Source organism: Falco cherrug, chromosome 9, assembly GCF_023634085.1.
Source record: "Falco cherrug isolate bFalChe1 chromosome 9, bFalChe1.pri, whole genome shotgun sequence".
Classification (NCBI taxonomy): Eukaryota; Metazoa; Chordata; class Aves; order Falconiformes; family Falconidae; genus Falco; species Falco cherrug.
In genome coordinates, this window is record NC_073705.1 from 53420447 (window position 1) to 53440975 (window position 20529).

General features: G+C 40.1%; 1 protein-coding gene across 4 annotated transcripts in view; it reads left to right on the forward strand.

Annotated features, from left to right (window-relative positions):
• ZRANB1 (zinc finger RANBP2-type containing 1) overlaps positions 1 to 19741 on the forward strand; it is a 46745-nt gene extending 27004 nt beyond the window's left edge. For all 4 annotated transcript variants that reach the window (XM_055719629.1, XM_055719628.1, XM_055719627.1 and 1 more), the window contains 8 exons: positions 40 to 227; positions 1872 to 2025; positions 4553 to 4624; positions 5231 to 5429; positions 8984 to 9104; positions 9952 to 10081; positions 15259 to 15488; positions 16491 to 19741. In XM_055719629.1, coding sequence (XP_055575604.1) covers positions 40 to 227; positions 1872 to 2025; positions 4553 to 4624; positions 5231 to 5429; positions 8984 to 9104; positions 9952 to 10081; positions 15259 to 15488; positions 16491 to 16709 — 1313 coding nt within the window. In that variant the 3' untranslated portion in view covers positions 16710 to 19741. The remainder of the gene's footprint in view (positions 1 to 39; positions 228 to 1871; positions 2026 to 4552; positions 4625 to 5230; positions 5430 to 8983; positions 9105 to 9951; positions 10082 to 15258; positions 15489 to 16490) is intronic.
• Positions 19742 to 20529: the final 788 nt, after the last annotated feature.

Sequence of the window (20529 nt, forward strand, 5' to 3'; positions counted from 1 at the left end):
GAACTGTTTGATTATTTTTTTGTTTTGTTTTTTCTTCAGGAGTTGTAGAAGGTGATTTAGCTGCTGTTGAAGCTTACAAGTCATCAGGAGGAGATATTGCCCGGCAGCTTACTGCGGATGAAGTGCGCCTGCTAAATCGCCCTTCTGCTTTTGACGTTGGGTACACGCTTGTGCATCTGGCGATACGCTTTCAGAGACAAGATATGCTAGCAATTTTGCTTACGGAGGTGAGTTACTTTGGCCCCTGTGTAGGCTGAATAGGAACCTTTTGTAACTGCACCATTGTTTGCAGCCAGTGGCATTTGCTAGAAGATAGAGGCTAATATTGTTGGAATACATCAATTGCTGCTTTGTGCTTTTGTTGCTGTTTCTCCTTAAGGAGCAAATTTACTTTAAGGCTGTATGTGCGTGGTGGTCTTGAGGATGTTCACTTTTCTCATTAATGAGTGGTCTTGGCACACGTTCTGACCTTAGTGGCGGTGGAAGTGAGCTATTGTGAGGCTTCCTGAGTTTTGGGTGGGGGAGAGGAAATGCCCTGAAAGCAAAACACTGACATCAATGACAGCGTAGTTTTTTTTCTGAGTTTTGTTAATGAACAAGTCTGCTTGGTCTGTCTTCTCTGGTTTTCTTGGGACCTTCTCTGCAAGAGAAAGGCAAGTTCATTGCTTTGAAAAATTGCTGCGTTTTTTCCTGCTCTTTGCCCTTTTTATAGGCTAGTTGGTTCCTCTCTGTGGTCTCCTAGCTCTTGCGCCTTCCATTTCCTTGTATATTTTTGTACGATCCACCTCAGTTCTGGTGGTCTGCTTTCCTGCTACGCCCATATGTAATTGTTATCTTTTTCTTTTGGTCAGTTTTCTTCATCTCAGACTTCTGGATCCTCACCTGATCAGAGGCAAATTTTTATTCTGCCTCCTTTGATGCCTAATACAATGCTGAAAGTTTGTGTTCCTAAGAAAAGCAGCATGCCTGAGAAGGGCATAAGGATTATGGAATGTGTAGGGTTAAATAATTTTAAAAAAAGTAAATGAAGCAAGACAAATATAGCTAAAACCTCGAGAAGAATATATATGGCTAATATGAGTAGTTCTGTGCTGCTTACATAGCTGTCTGGGTGGATGGAGTTACGCATTTCAAAACAAGTTAATTTGCTGGAAATAGGGTCTTACAGTGTTTGTGTGGTTTTGTTTCAGTTTCTAGGAATACTTACTCCACATACCATGTGTCAAAATCGTTAGTAGTAGTGTTTGAGCCACAGTGATCCTTACCTTTGCTAGAGTATTAACTAGTGAAAATGTGTGTCTTAAAGCCTTTTTTTTTTTTAAATTTTTTTTTAATATATATATATATGCAGTGTCATCCCTGTGTTACTTGCCCTGTATCACTGAATGAGTTCTTGGTGGCAGTGATGATTAGAATCTGGAGAAATTTAAGTGTCTTAGGTGTCTTAGCTTAATACTTTTTGGGAAGATTCTTTGTAGGAAACTGTCTTGTGCTGTGTTAGCAAAGTTCCTTCTTAAATGTAGACAGGGCTCATGCATAAGAGTTGAGGTATGTGTGACTGGTCTCTGGTTCTTGGGTTTTGGGGTTTTTTTTTTTTTGTTTGTTTTCCTGCTGGAAGTGGTCCCCTGTTAATTCACTTTGATTAAAAGAGGTGTTTAACCAGCTTGGTTTATCAGCTACATAGCAAATGAAACATTAATTCATTGACAGTCACCAAACATTTAATTTTTCTGGGTATATAAAGTATAAAACTGTTTATACTCCTGTTGCATTACTTGCTAACAAAATACTGTCCGCTGGCGATTATCACTCCTAAGTCTTCGTATTTAACTAGAAATAATACTGAGTGCAGTAACTCTGTGATGTTACAGGTATCGCAACATGCAGCAAAGTGCATTCCTGCCATGGTGTGTCCAGAGGTCACGGAACAAATTCGTCGTGAAATTGCTGCATCTCTTCATCAACGAAAGGGAGACTTTGCTTGCTATTTTCTGACTGACCTTGTAACATTTACGTTACCTGCAGGTAGTTACAAAATTCTTACTGATAGATGATTTTTTTTTTTTTTTTTTTTTTCCCTCACCTAGTTGAGAATTGTTTGTTTTGGATGTGATGTATACTTTGGCTTTCTGATGGTAGTTGTGTGTGTATTAGGTTTTATTTATTAAGTTCTAATAGCTTAGGTCAGATCTAGCAGTTAAATTTGCTTATTAATATTCAGTATTTGCACACTTTGATCCATACATTGTTCCTGTGAAATGAACATCTATTACCCTATTTAAACACTAGGAAACTGAAGAAAAGTGGTGTATTCTAAGGAAAGGCTGTGTTTAAAGTTAAGATTGGAGCCTAGATATTTCTGGGCTCTAATAGGGCCTTTCACATAGCTACGTTAGCTTTTGGTCCTTTCCATTAAGGCCCAGAGCTATTTTTTGCATTTGCACTTGGTTATAGCAGTAACAATTTTTTGAATACTTTTGAGGTACTCTGTGATTAGAGAATTTTTACCTATTAACAAAAAGCTATTAGAAGGCTTTTAATCTTCAGTAGCGGTTTCCTTTAATAGTAATGCTACCAGAGGTAAGAAAATATGTAGATGGAAACTGTACTAATCAATCAGATCCATTTGTCTTTTTTTTTTTTTTTTTTTAATGAAGCAGTAGTATTATCAGAAAATTATTTGGAGCATCTTTGGTTTAGTGTTACCTCATCTCCTCCTTTTCAAAAAGTCTGGATAATATTTACCATTTATCTACCAACTATCCACTTGAGGTGGTGTATTCAGCCTTGTTCTGCAGGTCACATATGAGAGGCAAACGGCATGGGTTAGAGACTTAATGCTTCCTTGCCCTTTGTGGGAGAGAAGGGAAAAAGGGGCAACAGAACAATCTTGTAACTTGCATGAGAAATGTTGCTTTTGCCAGAACTGAGGAATTTTTTCATTATTTTCAAGAGACTTGTCTCAAACCACTGTGCAGCTTTCTGATACATGTAAGAACCATTAAATAATTAAAGAATAAGAATGTTCAAAAGCTTCTGTCCATCAAGGCTGTCAGTGTATTTCCACTTCCATCACATTTAGGCAACTGAACGTCTTTTGTAGTCAACAGTTAGCAGCTGGTCTCAACACAGCATTTCCAAGTAGAGTAGTGTAAGTCACGCAATCCTATTTGGATATTACCTATATGATGTAATTTAGGAACCAGTTTCCACTCAATATTTCAAAGAAATGTATAGGATCCTTCTGAAAAGCCAATGAACAGACGTTAGTGCAAAAGTCTTATAGTGGCCAGCAACCAATTTAAGTCAGTTTTAGTTTGAAAAAAAACAATGAATCGTACAAAAAACCCCAACAAACCACCCAAAAAACTCCATCCCACAACACTCTGCTGGCACCAAACAATAGTATGCTTCAGCAGCAACTCATATGCCTAAATGTTGGCTTCGCTTTTAGAAGCCTGAGGGTATTGGGCATCTGAGCAGGACTGGCAGAGAGGACACTGGAATTAAGAGAAATCTTCATGCCCTTGAAATACCACTTAGAGCCCAGTTATTATCCCCTAGACTGCCTGAAGGGATGCTAGATGTTTCTGTGTAACTACTTGGTTTACTTCCTTAACTTTAATGTATTTAAATTTCACAATGGTGCTGAGGCTAGCAAAGTTTCTTCAGTTGCTGATTTGCCTAGCAGCCATTTACTACTTAACCTGATCTTTAAGGTGTAGCAGATGCTTGTGGTTTAGAATGTGTGACACTGTGTGTTAATGTACGTGATACAGGAGTTGCAAAAGGGTTTTGCCCAGTATACAATTTTCATCCCTGTTTTGTGGGGTTTTTTTGGTTTTGTTTTTTTTTTTTGTTGTTGTGTATTTTTTTTTTTTTTTAAGAGCTACATTCACAGTTTCAGGTTTTGTCCGTAGAGCTCTTGGAACAGTTGTCAGTAGTGGTATTTTTGGTGTCATAGCTCAATAGTTAGTTTTTCCGTTTCTTATTTTCGAATGTGCAAACTGCAGCCTGCAAACCCTTGGGGTTCTCTGCACTGTTTCATTGAAGTTTGCATGGAATGACTAATGAAATGGATATTCTGTACAAGAACAAATCTCTTGCAAACTGTACCTGTCCCCTGGGGGAGACCAGGGAGGGAAAGCCCTTCAAATGGGTGGAAAACTGTTGCTTAGGATTGAGTCTGTCCTAAGTACAGTAGGGATGAAAGCAGTAGTGTTGGGTTTTTTTTTTTTTTTCCTCCCTACGTCAAAGTGGTTCTCTACTTCGCTTTCTCGTTCAGACAAATCCATTCTTACCCTCTGCGTGCTGTGATGATCCTTTCTGTGTAAAAGGTATGAAAATCAGTCTGGGATACATGCCTACTTTAGCGTGCTGTATGAAGCCTGTGTTCACAAATGACAGATCTGAAAGTAACAGCAGCTTTTCAGAGGAGACATTAGGGATGATGGGGCAAAAGCTGTTGCATAAGTTCTCCTGAGCACCAGCTCGTAATCTCTCTCTTACAGCAGTATTAAGTGACTTTTATATTTGCTTTCTATTTTTCCAGATATTGAAGACTTACCGCCTACAGTCCAAGAAAAGTTATTTGATGAAGTACTTGACAGAGATGTTCAGAAAGGTAAGTGCTCTGAGAATAGCTAGAATCTCTCCTTGCTTTTCTTTAGGGAAATTTTTTTTTTTTTTTTTTTAAATAAAGAAAGGAAAAAAGTGTGTGTATGTATGTGGCTTTGTTGCCTGAATTTGTTTTAAATACAGATTTGTTGCTTTCAAGTTACTCTTCACCCTGGAATTATTTTAACATCTACAGTCTATTTATGAGGCAGAGCAAGAATGGAATCTGTAGAAATCATGTTTATAATGTATCTTTTGAATTTTAAAGATTTCTAAAGCTTTAGAGTTATAAGTCACAAGCTCTTTAAAGAAAATGGAAAAAAATCTTTCTGCTTCAGTAGCAATCCTCAAACAAATGATGTGATGCTTTAAGGCTATGGTTTGTTTTGCTTTTTTTGGGGTTGTTTTTGGTGTTTGTTTTTTCTTTTCTTGACAGTATTTTGCCCAAGGAATGCATTTAGCCATTGTAGTTCACCTGGTTTTGTAGTAAGAAGGAAAACTTCTTACTTGGTAAATGGGTAAATTATTGAGATTATGCCACTACTGTGCTGTTTGGATTCTCTGAGACTTCAAACAAACATCGGTTTTAAAAGAGGTTGTTGTCATGTTGCAGAGCTAGAAGAGGAATCTCCCATTATTAACTGGTCACTGGAACTGGGTACGCGCTTGGACAGCAGGTTATATGCACTTTGGAATCGGACTGCAGGGGACTGCCTGCTTGATTCAGTACTACAGGCCACTTGGGGCATTTACGACAAGGATTCAGTGCTGCGGAAAGCTCTTCACGACAGTTTACATGACTGCTCACATTGGTGAGTTAGGGGTTTTTTATGTCAAATTTAAAGACAGCTTTCCATGTAGCATAGTAGTCGGTAGTAGTATAGTATTAAAAAGAAACACAACCCCTGCTCCCCAATTTACTGTGGATTGTGTGCCTCAGAGACGTTGAGTCACTGCGTGAATCGCATGGTCATTTAGATCTAGTGTATTTGAAATGCAAGCACTGGAAACTTGGATGTTCTGAACTCAGCGATGGTATGTGATACTCAACAAACGGCATTTAAATCACAGTAAAGTATTTTATGCTGTGTGCTTGTCAAAAGTACGCGAACAGATATTAAGACTGGAATTTCTGTATACTTGCAGTGTAAATCATGCACATGCCATGCCTCGCTGCCTTGTGGAAGCTTTGCAGAAGATTGTTGATGGAAGATAGCCTTTTATTCCTGTACAAATTTTTCAGTATTTTCATTCCGTCTGCTTAGTTACAGCTTTATTCAGTATTGCTCTTTTTTTTTTTTTTTTTTTTCTTTCTGTTCTGTCTGCTAAAATAATGGCAGTTAAGGACAGAGCATTGACATTTTAACCAGCGCTGTCATTTGGACATAAAATTAATTTATCATTCTGTAGAACTTGTGTTGTTTTACACTGGCAACCTTCTTTAGTCCGATACTGTGGTTTGCCTTTACTAGAGGAAAAATTCTTACAGTTGGACCCCAATGGTGTCCAACAATTCTTGAGTGCGTAAAGGGACTAAGGGAAGAGATTGTGTAAGACACAGGTGGTCGGTTTTCTTACGTTCTTGTAGTCAAGGGCAAGAGAAACACTGCAAGCAAGGATACTAGAGAAAGAGCCTGTCCCCTTGCTTTGTGCTGTACATGAAGTCAACAACAAAGGTTAATTTTGGGGGTACCTGTACGTAGCCTTGGTGATTACTGTCCCCAGCTGCCTGCAGTTCGGAGAAAACTCCCCCAGTTAGCATCCAGAGCTGGGTTCAATAAAGTGGTGCTTCAGTAACTGTCCTCCTGAGGACCTGTCTCTGAATGGATCTGCTGCTACTCTGAAGTTGTTTATAATGGAGTGTGCATCTCGACCATGCAGGAATGTCCCTGGCATTATAAGCAGCTCCCCTGAGGCCAGAACAGAGATTTATGATAGGTCAGGTTTTGTTCTTTATGGTAACAAAATCAAGTGTGGTATCCAAAAACATGCTGCAAACTTTTGATGTTTAAACCAGTCTTTCAAAATGTTAGTGTTAACTGTTCTTGACTTACTGTTGTATCTAATGTAACACTCGCTATTTAGACTCTATGAAATCTGGTTAAGTTTTTTAGTTCACGTTCTGGACAGAATTTGCATTTTTACTCTGAATTTACTTAATCTTTATCCTTACTGAAAGCACAGATTTTTTTGACTGATTCATGTGTTCCTTCGTAGTTGTTTAAGTACAGGTGCCTACCTTCAGTCTGGATAATTTTATATACTAGTTTGTCAGTGGAAGAATTAGTACAGATTCTAGTACAAACCCCTACAGAGCTACATCCTTGGTAGGAACTTACCTGCTTGCAGAGGCTGTTAGTGATGGAAATCCGTAAAGAATCAACTTCTTCAAGGTCAGTCTGGGTGATACTAGGTCAGATTTGAGTCATAATTCCTTTCAAAAGATCGAGTGAGGGTGTGAGAGGTCTTTTTACTGAAGTTCAGTTGTAAATAGATCACCCTGTACATCCTTTACTTGCTGTATAGAATCTATGTGGGAAGATACATTCACTTCTAATTCTGTGGGCTAGGATGTGTAGCAGGTAGAAGTGACATTGTTGTCACTGTGCTGAAGGAGTAGGCTCTTAAACGTAACCGCTAGTCTCAACAACAGTATGCTTAAACTGTTTTCAAGTGGAATTGTTCTTCAAAGCCTTCACAAAGACACTTAAAAATGGGTATTTCTATACTCAGACACAGAACGTTCATGTAACTCATTTGGCCTCATTTTGTTGTGTTTGTTCAGATGCTGAACAAAGAAGAATCTATTTACTAGAGACAGTCTAGTGTCCGCTACTCAGAAAAAGCTCAGTGGTGAAGTTCCCAGAGGCTCTGGCCTGTGGCATCTTTTCCACTCACCTTTTAGATGAGTACACTTTTTTTTAGCTTACACAGAAGTGTGTTCTGATTTGTCCCTGTTTAAATTCCATTGTAAGCTTTTGGTGGAGAATGGGCATATGCCCCTAAGTGGGCTTTCAGAATTATTTTTCGGGTGTTTTTTTAGATGCAAATCTTGAGCCTTGACTTCTGTCTACAAGGCTACCTCCTGTGAACATCTACAGATAACTGTGGCTTTGGCTGACTAATTCAAGGAAGAAATTTCTTTAGTAAAACACTTTCACAGTAGAGCTTTTGGGGAAGTAGTTTCTTTTTCTGTCCTCCTGCCCTCCCTCCCTTCATTTTCTGTGAATGAGCACGGAGACCTATCAAAATGTCTTTATTAATAGGCCTTTTAAGCCATGCAAAGATTTTAGCTGTACTTGGGAAAGCCAACCTGGTTGGTGAGGTCTGTTACATACACCAAGATTTTAGGATAATTGCATCTTCATTGAAAGCATAGGAAAGGTTTCTTCCACACACGCTCCCTGTCTGTTAATTTTCTCAGATTCTAATTAAATGAGTTCATTTCAATGACTTTTTTAATAAGCTGAACTTCAGAATGGTTTCTTTGTATTCACAGTAAAGGCCATTGTTTAAAAGTTGGCTTAGCACCCTTCGCTAAACCCATGTTCCTAATGTGAAGTTGTGGCCTTTCCATAGTGTGGTGATCAGGCTTGAGTTGACAATTTTAAAAAGCCAGCATCTGCTTTTTAATGTGTAGGTAATTTTTTTTTTTTTTTTAAGGAATTGGTTAAGAAAGGTAAAACATTAGAACTAGTGTATAAAAATGCTAATTTTAATTTAAACAGGAAAATAGAAATTATGTGACTTTAAAACTTTCAGTGCAAATCAGATTAATTCTACTTTCTGTATCTGAATCTTGTTTACGCTGCTTTATAACTATTCCATATAATGTGAAATTACCATACTCTTTCTTCCAAAACCTGATCTACAACAGATTCTGCCTCTTAACAACGGTCTATTTGAAGTTGATACAGAAGTATTTTGGCATTAATTGGCTCGTGATATGGTCAGCTATAGGGAATACTTGTATTGTTTGTGTGAGAAGAATGAACAACTCCTCTTACCTGAAATGGAACGTCTTAGTTATGTTCCCTGCATATCGTCACATAAATAATCTTAATTAAGGCTTAAAAAAACCCCTATTACAAGAAGCATCAAAGTAGCCAGGAGCCTGTTAGGCACTTGCATCTATTACACGTGTTTGCTGTAGGCAATGCGATCCCAAGTGATTTCTTAAATGAGGTTTACCAAATGGAGTCTGCTGAAGATTAAAACCCAAACCAAACCCAGTTTTCCTGACATACTCTCATCCCTCTTCTTTACAGACTTGGGATGAAGGATTACAAGGATTGAACATTGCTATCTGGTGTATGGTGGTTGAGTAAATATTTTTGTCTCTACCACTCTTTCTCTACTGTTTTAGGTTCTATACGCGCTGGAAAGAGTGGGAGTCGTGGTATTCCCAAAGCTTTGGTTTACATTTCTCATTGCGAGAGGAACAGTGGCAGGAAGACTGGGCATTCATACTCTCTCTTGCGAGCCAGGTAAGAAAACTTCTTTATGAGATGGCCCTTAGAAAGGATATTTTAATCTCTGAATAGAAACTTCAAGGACCCAAAGTATTCTTCAGGAATAAAGAGTTTCCATGTGCAAAGGAAAACGTTCCCCTTAAGCCAGCCATCTTAAAGTATCACTGGCTAGACTCTTCTGCCAGGAGGGAAGGGTTCATTTAAAATTCTAATTTTTGAGCTTACCATGAAGCAGTACAGTACAAAAAAGTATGGGTCTTTTGGTGTCAGAGTGAAGTCTGTAGAATAAACCAATACACAATTGTGTATTTAATGTGTTGACTCCTAGAGCATGCCTACAAATCTGTAAGCTCAAACTACTTGAACTTCAGCAAGCTGGTATTTTGTAATTCCCCTCCAAAAAAAGAGATGTACGTTCCTGTACGCTTCCAACTACAGGAATATTTTTAGCTCATTTTCTAAAGCATAAACATGATTTTGGTGCTATTTTCTTTGTTTTGGATGTGCTTTCTTGCTATCATCGAAAGGTATTTAGCTTAACCTGTCCTCAGATGAGTGAATTATTTTTAGACTAAACATTTTGTAGAGTTTCACTTCTAACTGGGGAATGAAATATGTTAGATTGAATCTGGATGACAGGAGAAAGAATTATTACTGACAGGTTACATTCTGGAGCAAGCTGAAATGTTTTTGCTTATTTCCAACTGACATGTAATAGTCTTCCAGTGTTTCGTTTTTCCTGTAAAGCTAGATCACTCTTAAAAGCATTTTCTGTCTCAATTTGGAGATGTGTTTTTCAAATTTCAGAGTAAAGAATGATAAGTTCTGCTTCAAGTGATGTCTGTCTTTGTGTTTGGTTCAGCCTGGAGCGAGTTTGGAGCAGACACACATTTTTGTACTTGCACATATTCTTAGAAGACCAATTATAGTTTATGGAGTAAAATATTATAAGAGTTTCCGAGGAGAAACACTAGGATATACCCGCTTTCAAGGTAAGCCTTTAGTCTTTCAAACTGAGTTTTAAAAAGAGTTGAGCTATAAATCATAAACGCAAAGGAAGTTGGAAGGAGAGTGACATTACGCCACTAGTTGGAAGAGGATGAAATTATGGTTTAGGTGAATTTTCGTTAGCTATTAAAAAACCCAAAACAATCCCCTGAAAACTTGCAGGTTTTCATTGTATAGTGGGCATGCTGCCTGTAGCCACAGTAAAAATGTGTTTCTACCTCCGCTCAACTTGCCTTTAGTTGGTAATTTATGTAAAATAATCGGACTGAAAACTTCACAGAAGTTGTATGGTTTGTACTGCTGTAAGACACAAGAGATTTAATAAATGGAATTTGAAATTTCATTCACTGGTACTAATGGCTGCAGATGTTCATTTTGGAAACTGTATCGTATTTAGCATTTTCTGAAGGAGGCTCGTAAAGTTGGGGGCGAGGCAGGCAGAAGGTGTTTGCATTGGCAAGTCTCTCACCAGAGTGATGGTGGGATCTGTGGATGCTCTTCCAGGACGAAGGAGCACGTCTTGGCACTCTGCAGCACTGCAGGAGGTGGTCTGTGAGGCAGTCCTTAAGAACAGCGGAAAGCTGCCACCCTCGAAGCAAGAGGCAAGGGTATACAAAGAAAGGCAGAGAAATTAAAGTAGGGTTGAGAATGATAAAGTTGAGCTTTTGTTTGTAGTTGATTAAAGTAGAAGAGGTGGCAACTTGAATGTATATTGCAGAGGCTGAAAAGGAAGGAATTCTGTTCGTAAGTGCTCTACCAACAGATAATTATGAGGTATGAGGTTAGGTAACTTAGATACAATTGCAAAATATCGGCCGACTGATAATGTAAATCTCATTTTCTGCGAAAGTGAATTCCGTGATGTAGTTAAGGGAAGGTTTTAAAATTTGTCTTGAGTTTTTGTAATTCGCAGTTTACAGCAAGTGTGATGCAAAATAGTGACCTATTTCTCAAGTAGTACTATACACTTGCATAACTCGATCAGGTTCCTTCTGACTGTTCCTCCTCCTAGTCTTCTGGGCAAACAGCCTAACTATCCTCAAGATAAATGCGAAGATGATTAGCTGACAGTCCAGTTTTGCTTAGACATATGTTTGTAGATTTATAAAGATGTGTATTCTGTTTTGCAAGCCAAATACATGTTTGGGTGACTTTCCCCAGTATCACGCGCTAACACTTTATTATTTAAAGAATAAAAACCCAAGAGGGGATTGGGAGCATCTGTAGATGCTCAGCAGTAAACAAAACCCATGTGGGAAGAACTGTTTGATCAGATGCTGTGGCTGTGCTGCAGGGTGTTGGTTTTTCCCATGGTTCATCTTCCTGCCTTCAAGTACATCTGCTTTGACAGCTCTCCTACAGTTGTTTTCACCAACACATCGCCATTTATTTATATCTTAGCAGAGGACTTCCCAAAACCTCTCCTGTGATTTTAAAAAGAGCACGCTACCTTTGGAAGTGGGCAGAGCTGTGTTGTGTAGAACTCCAGACTGTGGCGTTAACGTCGCATGTGTAACCTATTAGAACTGTTCGGTCTTCAGAAAATCACTCGGCTTGTAAGTCTGGGGCAGAGACAAAACTTCTTTCTGTGAGGAAATGAAATGTTCTTTTGAAGAGTATAAAAAAAATTTGGTACTCTTTGTAGTTACATGGTATCGTTTATTAGAGATGATGAAAGGATAGACTGGGAAAGAACAGTTATTCATGTGATACAGATCTGACGCTTCAGGTTTGTGTTGCTTTTTAACTTAAAGGCTGAGTGGTTTGCAAGATGTTTTTATTTTATAGATTGGGCATTGAGGCAGACAAGTGTTATGTGGCCTAAATACGCTGAAATTGTTTTCTAGCTCTGTGAACCAGAAGGTAACCGGGTGTCTGGGGGACAGTCTTTTACTAGACACACATTTCCAGGAATTTAGTCAGACGGATATTTATGACTTGTGATTTGCTTGCCACAAGCCACATCATCCATACATAGAAACACACAGCACTGAACAGGTGAACTTGGGAGTCCTGTGTAACTTCTGTCCCTGTCCAACCACATTTCTGTGGTTAATGTGTGCTAATTAAATGCTAGCAGCACAGCTGAAACCAAACAGCCGTCGGACTCGGAGTAGTATGGGCTGCCAAGACAGGTCTGTAAATGGTACAAGACGTGGTGTTCTGGGCTTGTGTGCGAGCCTTGCTTGGCATGTGCCCCTTCGGTGGAGCTCTGAGGAGTGCTCGGGCTTCTCGGACTTGCCGTGTAGCACCCTGCCTGTGTGTTCAGATCACATTCACCAAAAAAGAAAGATTGTGGGTTATAATAGAGGTGGGGAAGTGATTTTTAACTTAACATCACGGTTCAGTTCATAGTGCCGTGGCAGGTATTGTACACACCCTGTCCACCCCTGAAATCTCCCTGATCAGAACTTTGTTCTCCAGGATTCCTTGCTCCAGCGTGGGATCCTTGCTGTAACTGCTGTGAATCCCGTAACTGACAGCCTCCTTGTTTCCTAGATTGCAATTGACTGTTAATGCTTCTTTAAATATTAAAGCTTTGACAGTGAAAGATCCATTTACTCGGCCTGAAGCGTGCTCCTGGTCTAGCCGCATGTATTTAGTGGCACGACTATACAGCTTTTAAAATTAAACAGGAAAAAAGGTGACCGAAATGATTATCGGGTCAGGCTGGAGAAACTGAACCCGGTGTGGATGGCTTCACGGGTAGGTGTTACCCCGTACTCTTTATTTTCCATGGCTTGTGTGCTTGTCAACTGTTCTTATGCTACCTTATCAATTTATATCAGATTGCCTTTTATAAATCTTAAGAGCACAAGATATTCTCCCTGATAATGCTTGAAATTCCCTTCTTGTGGAGCTCAGCACATAATGTTGAGGAGGAATGGAAAGCGTAACACATCCTTCTGTCTTGGGGTTATTATTAGTGGCGAATTCTTACTAAGATAAAACAATAGTGTGAAAAAATTTCCACAAAGTTGCTGAATTTCAATGTAGAGATCACAGCAAGGCAAACAGACTAGTTCCACTCCTGAAAGGTCACGTAGCTGTGCTTGATGCAGGAGTTCTGTGGTGTTAGATGCGGTATGAGATGGCCACAGAGATGAGACCCTTTGCTTATCAGTGACTTCTGTAGCCCTGAAAGCATTGTGTAGTGCCTGGGGCCAAAATCTACCAGTTGAGGTCAGTAAGGCATTAACTGTCTGTATTCATTGGCAATAAATTAAATTAATCTTCCCCACATCGAATCGGTTTTGCCTGTGATGGTAACTGGTGAGTGATCTCCCTGTCCTTATCTTGACTCACAGTCTTTTCGTTGTGTTTTCTTCCGTCTGGCTGAGGAAGGGGAGTGAGAGAGCGGCTGGGTGGGTGCTCAGCAGCTAGCCAAGGTCAACTTGCCACGCTAGTGTAACTGTCCTGAGGAGCTGGCACAGGTGGCAAGTGGAGAGAGAGGACCTTCTGATAGATCTCTACGATCATAACTTGTGGAAGAAGGTGGGTAAGCAGTCATCCTGAGGGTGCGGATGCCTTGAGTTCTGAAAGGCCTCGGTAACCTAACCAACATGTAGGTAGGTAGCGCCGTCATACTTAAACAAAGCATACAATATTCATAGATCGGTTTCCCCCCGGCTGCTTGATTGTTCTGCTGCTGCTTCAAAAGAAAGATTGGAAAAAAGTTCATGAAGTTATTTCTGTGAGTATGCATTAAGACTGGATTGCCAGGAACTGAGGGAGTGTCTTTGCTACGTTTGACAGTTAGCATGTTATTTTCAGTGTAATTTTGAATTTTGACCAGATGCTCGGTTCTTTCCTGCAGTGTAAAGGCTTGAAGTTTTCTACTTAATGCTTATCCCTTGTTCTGCATCTCTTGTGTTTAGCATTGAATCACAGTGAGACTTCGTTGTAACGGGGATGGGAGGAGGGCAGCGCTAAAAAGGTGTTAAATGGATTTGTCCTTAGAACTAGATGTTGTTAAAAGTTGTGGGAATCTTAACCTCAAAGAAGTAGAAAGACTTTTAGGTATTTCTTGATTGCTAATTCAAGAATAGGGTAAACAAGGGACAAGTATTTACTGGTAGCCCCCGCTAATTTTTGTTGCGGCAAAGATGAGTTTTAAACTCAGTTAAAACCTCCAAACCCACCCCCTCCTCAGACCTCATCTCCATGGATGTTGGAGTAGAAGTGAAGTGCCTTGTTTTGCTGCGGCGTCTATTCCTCGCTTGCTGGCAGCAGCTGTACCAGGAAAGGTTGCTATGCTACACGTGCACTTAAGTTTATGCGTGGCTATTTTTAAACTGTCACAAGGTAAGGCATGCTTTTGCTTAAGTTGTCTTGCAGCAGTACACACCAAGAATTACTGACGTTCCTAGAAGAAAGGAGCTAGAGTTTTATTTTGAGACTTCATGCACCTCAAGCGAATTCCTGTCTTTTAGCAATAAAAACATTGGTGAGGAAAAAGTGCAGTTTCTTTCAGAATTTGTGACATCGGTAACTTGTCGTAGCTGAGTAAAATAGGATCAGCTTTTCGGTGGTTGGTTGCTTTGGGTTTTGGTGGGGGTTGTTTTTGGAGACTAGGTATGCATAGTTGATGTAGGTTATTTTAATCTATTAATACAATGTTTATGAGAAGTCCCATTGCCTCTGGGATGGGCTACATGCTTAGGTGCTGAATAACGTTTAGTGCAGCAAGTTCTTCTAATAATAAGTTTTGTAAGCAGGTGGTGGAATTTTTGTTCTGGTAAAAATAGGCATCTGACTGTAGCTTTTATTTCTGTGATGCAGAATCTGATTTTTTCCCTTTGTAATTTTTTTAAGACATATTTAAGAAGAGTTGCTAAACCTAAGACTGCTCTTCTAACCTCGTTCTTTGTTCATCGCTATATTATAGACCATAGGTTTTTGGGGTAACGTGGTATTGGTTGTAATTGTGATCGCTTTTGTACAATTGCAGAGATACTTTACTAATCTCCTGTTAACCTAATAATAATCAGCTGTATGAAAGGTGTGACCTATGTTAGTGCAGACCAAACCAAGTCCATTTAAAATGCTTGTGTAATTTGTCGCTGCTACTGCATTTAGCCAAAAGCAAAAGGTTTGTTTCCGAATTCTTCATTGTTGAACACTGCAGTTTTGTCTTACCCTTTCTTTTAACTTGTCTCAGGTGTATATTTGCCTTTGTTATGGGAACAGAGTTTTTGTTGGAAAAGTCCTATTGCTCTGGGCTACACAAGGGGCCATTTCTCCGCTCTGGTTGCCATGGAGAACGATGGCTATGGCAATCGAGGTGCTGGTGCTAACTTGAACACTGATGATGATGTTACTGTTACCTTTCTACCCTTGGTGGATAGCGAGAGGAAATTACTGCACATTCACTTCCTTTCTGCTCAAGAGGTAAGAAATAGCTGTGTAGCTGGTCGCCTTTGTCACAGCTGCTTATTTAAGCTGTGGCCTCAGCAGTCTCTGTAGCCCCATATGTTTTTGCAGTTCAGAGAATTCCAGGGAGTGTACCGTTCTGATTAATTAATACTGCTGCCTTCCCCGTCATTTGAGGTGATTGAGAGGTGTTTTCCCACAAATTTGATGCTTATTTATAGCTCTGTAAATTGAATGTAACTTCACTGTGCATGCGAATACAAGCGTACCTTAAAAAGGACCGAGAAATAAGGATTCTGACACTGATGTGAGACTGAAATACAGCTGTTTTTTGTTTGGTTTCTTTTTTTTAAAAGATGTGACACAAATATTGGCCAGTAGTTACAGCATGCTCTACCTCTTTTTCTAGTGAAATTCAACTCTCTTCTTCTTTATAAAAGACAGGGAACTACCTCAGTGAGGTGTGTACACGGGGAAAGGGAGGGTTGGAAAATCTGAAGTAATTGCTAAAAGTGGGCATCCTGTAAATAAAGGAGAAAAGGTATGGGCTTTAATCTAGAGAAGGATATTTTTTTTCAGTAAGCTGCAACATTTGTTATGGCTTAAAAGAGGAAATATTTCATGCCAAGAACTTCTAGGTTCCTAAAAACTACTTTATAAAGCCAGAAGACTCTTTTAGGAGTTATCCTCCTTATATATGGTGCCTACCATAAATAATGAGTTGCTTACAAGTAAATATAGGAGCACTATATTGGGAATACACATCTGAAAAATGCAGAAGGGAAGAATAGCTGGGGAATATTTCCAGACCCTTCAAATTTTGGTGGAAGATGCAGTGTGCATCCGTGTGGCTTTTGGGGACTCCCAGCTGCAGTGAAGTAGTGTGCTAACTCTGGCAGCTCTGAAAAGGAGCTGCATTGCTGCCCTAGCCTGGGTGCTCCGGAATATCACAGGTGGCTTGCCTAAAGTTGCTGGTGACGTTTCAAGCATCGTTCTCAATCTGTTTTCTCTCCCCCAAAGATAGGTAATGAGGAGCAGCAAGAGAAACTGCTTCGGGAATGGCTGGACTGCTGTGTGACAGAAGGAGGGGTTCTCGTGGCGATGCAGAAAAGCTCCCGTAGGCGCAATCATCCACTGGTCACCCAGATGGTAGAGAAGTGGCTTGATCGCTACCGACAGATCCGCCCTTGTACATCGCTTTCTGATGGTGAGGAAGATGAGGATGATGATGATGAATGATGAGGAAGAAACTGGAAATTACCAGCGCAGAGTGTCTGACCCGGAGTTAGCGTTGTGCTCTAGCAGTTCGTTGTGGAACGACCCAATTCTAGGGGAAACGTGCTGTAAAGGGTTTTTCTAACCAGCATGGAGAGAGTCTAGAAGCTCATCTGCTGCGTGAAGAGAGCAAAATGGGCTGGACTACAGTTTGTATTAAAACAAAGAAAAAGAAACAAAAAACAGCTAATTTTATTATCAAGACAGAAAAAAACCATTTTTCTTTCTGATTGTAAATCTGTCTATAAATGTACCGCATGTGGTTGTGTAAGAGGTTGTGTAATAGGAAAAGTATACCAGCATCTTAATTATTGCGAAGAAATTTTTCAAATAAGGGCACTTATGAAAGCACATGTTAGACGGATCTCTCTTCCCTCCGAGATTCTTTTACAGTAGAACTTGGTATTCTGCATCACCCTTTAGATACTCTGACACAGTTCCGTGAAAGGCCCATTTATGTGAAATCTCACTAGTGCCCAGGTCAGATTGTGAGGGGTTTTTTTTTGTTTGCACAAAATAGCCACAGCAAGTCATAAGCAAAATACATTCATTATTTTACTAATATTTGAGTTACTGCTGTGCCCATATAATAAAATCTAAACTCTACGGAACAAACTGGAAGAGAAGCTAAATTTTTCATTGAGTGAAATTATTTGTTTCCTGAAAAGATGATTTTTTTTTTTTTGGTTGGGTTTTTTCATATTTTTTTTTCTTCTAATAGTTAATAGATTCCTTTCAGTATATGTAAGAATATTTATTCAGAGAAGTGACCTAAAATATAGGGATTTTATTCCAGTGAGCATACACTAAACAAAATTGTGTGAAATTCGAGAACTCAAGACATGATTGAGAATTTCATATTGTCAGAACTCTGTCTTGCTGTGATACAAACTATATATCATTTTATCGTTTATTCATCAACTCAAACATTGCTGCAAATGAAAAAACACCTTTTTAAAGGGTTATTCCTCAGTCATTAAATCTAGTGAGAATACACTCGGCAGTTCTGATTAAAAAGAAGAATCTATGCTAAAGTTGTTATTAAAAGCACTGTTATATATTTCTCAGTATGTAAACCTGGGAATTTCTTGCATGTTGATTGATGTGGCCATACTTAAACTTATGTAAGTTCCTAAGATTGTAAGTTCAGAGTATATTCTCCAGTAGAAATTTTATTATATTTGATAACTTTAGCCATGTAACCTGTAATGGATAAAGTTTATCTAAAAATCTCACTTAAACACTAAAGGTTAATGCCAGTTTTTACATATACAGTGCAATTCAGGTTGTCTGGAAAAGCACTTTTGATGGTGTGGTGGTTGACTAAGGAATTTTGCAGTAGATGAAATTGTTTGAATTAGAATTTGGAAAGAAGCCCCATAGCACATATTTTTATGTAGTTCAGAGCTATGGAAACCCTGAGGAACTTGCTGCTTTTTCTTCCAAATGCTGCTTAGATGGTGTTGAAATGTGCACAACTCCTACATAAACTTGGTGACAGCACCGCAAGTATAGGAATAATGAAGTACTGTATTAATTTAGCAATTTTCCCAGCACAGATTCCATTGAGGTTTATTATGAAATGTCTTCACCTTTTTTTTTTTTTTTTTTTTTTTTCTTCCTTTGGCCATTAGATCTCCTCAAGATGGATGCATGCGCAAATTTCAAAGAATGCATGCTTATCTGCAATGTACGTATGATTTACCTGAACTAAATAGGCAAACCGCAGATACTAAAGAGGTTCTTCACAAGCATATGGTCCTGTTTCAAGTTTGCTTTCTAAATCGTTTTGGGTTGGTTTGTTTTTTTTCTCTCCTTTTTTTCTTACCTTGCGGTGAAATCCTTTTTATACCTTGTCTAGCTGAGGACGTGAAGGTTTTCTGTCGGGGGAGCGGAGTGCAGAGTAAGCTGGGATGAGAGTTTCCCTGATCTGAGCTGGTGTGCTCGGTGGCATCGTTGATCCGTTGTGGCATAACCTGCCCCACTTCTGGAGGCCCTTCTAGCGCAGGGCTAGGCCTGCCAGCTTGAGCAGCTGTGCTTCAGTGGCCGCGCTGCTGTAAATTCAGATCCCAGCTTACCCAGGACTGGCTCCCCTGTGCAGACCACCGTTTGGGTGGACAAAAGGATAAGCTCCTGCCTTCAGTTGGCTACTTCACGGGGTGTGCAGAACTTTAACACCCCCCACCCCCTCTTTGCTTTCTGCAGTACTGTTCCGTTTAAGGAAGTAAAGCTTCCGTGTGACATGGGGGGAATAACCGATGTGAAAGTCTACCTTGAGCCAAATTTTGACGAGCGCCTTTCCTCGCCTCCCGTTGCTGTACGTGGGCAGCCTGCGTTGTGGCCTGACGATCCCCGTCCCCAGCCACCACCTCACCACAGCAAGTGGAAGTTCACCATGAGTCAGTTCAGCCGTTTTCAAAAGCATGCACCGTGCTCTCCGGTATTTATCTAGTTCTGGTATGAGAGGGCAGTCCTGGTACTTCAGAGCTCTTGGCTTTTTTGATCATTATTGTTTTGTTCTGATGTGCTGTAAAATGGTATGTTCAGGTTACCGTGCTTCACAGGTCATTTCGGAACTGGTGAAGGATCTTTTTCAGAATCCAAGTTAATCCAAACCTCATGTACCTGTAGATTAAAGAGATGCAATCCCCTGCTTTGTGCTAGCACGGTAGTCAGTGTATGTTAATGGGTACTCTCCTTGAATCACATACTTGAAAGTTTACAAGTAATGAGGTTAATTTGCAAATGCTACCTTGCAGCTTGTCAGCAAGTTCTGCTCTTTTAGCCAAGTACATATATATAAAATTGGGTTTCTCCGTGTTATTTTCCTCATATTATTGCTCGCAGCAGCACGTGCTTTCCTGGCACAGAACTTGGCTTTTCATTGCTACCTCCTTTGCATCTGGTTGTTTTTTCTGGTTTAATTTATGAATTCCTCAGTGAAAAATCCCTGTATTTCTTTTGTTTTTAATATATTAAAATTTAGTAATTCTGGATTCTTCCAAAGTTCTGCTGCATGGCTTATGGCAAATATTACTAGATCGTGTTTATTCCATTAACAGAATCTGTTTGTGTGCATTTATAGAGACCCTTATTTAATTGCTGCTTCCCCCCACTGCCCCCACCCCTTTGTTCAGTAACTTCCCTTAACACCTTCTTTTAGGTTTTATTTGGTGTCTTGTCACCTTCAAGCTGCTTGTTTTAAGCTGCTCTGACATCCATAGTCAACGGAGAGCCTCCCCATCTGCCTGCCCAAAGCATGACAGCAGTGTGGCTCTGTCAGCAAAGTAACGGCACAGAGCCGCAGCAGCGACTCCTTTACTTCCCGTTTCCTTCCCCAATAATCTTCCATTTGAGAGTTGCAGCATGCTGCTTCCCGGCACTTTAACACATGGTAACTGCGATGATACTCTTCCCTTTCCACGTCCATGGATCTTCTCTTTGCACGTTTTGCTGGTGGTTGCGCTGCAGACGCTTGAAACCCAACAGCAGAGGGAACTTCTCGAACTGCAGCCTGTTACCAAAACGTGTCCTTTCGTTTGTAACCCTTGGGATCTCGGATTTCCGCTCCTGTGGAGCTTGCAGCGCTCCAGTGGAAGCTGCCTGCCCACGTTTGCATCCGTCCTTGGTTTGGGTTGAGAGGCAGGTTGGGTGTCAGCTGAAGAACACGGTGTTGCCTGTCCTCTGGGGGGTCTGAGCCGAGCCCCTCGCTGTCCGGCTGCGGTCCCCGCTGCTGGCAGCAGATCCCCGAGGAACAACCGCTGCACAAGATCCTGCGACGCAG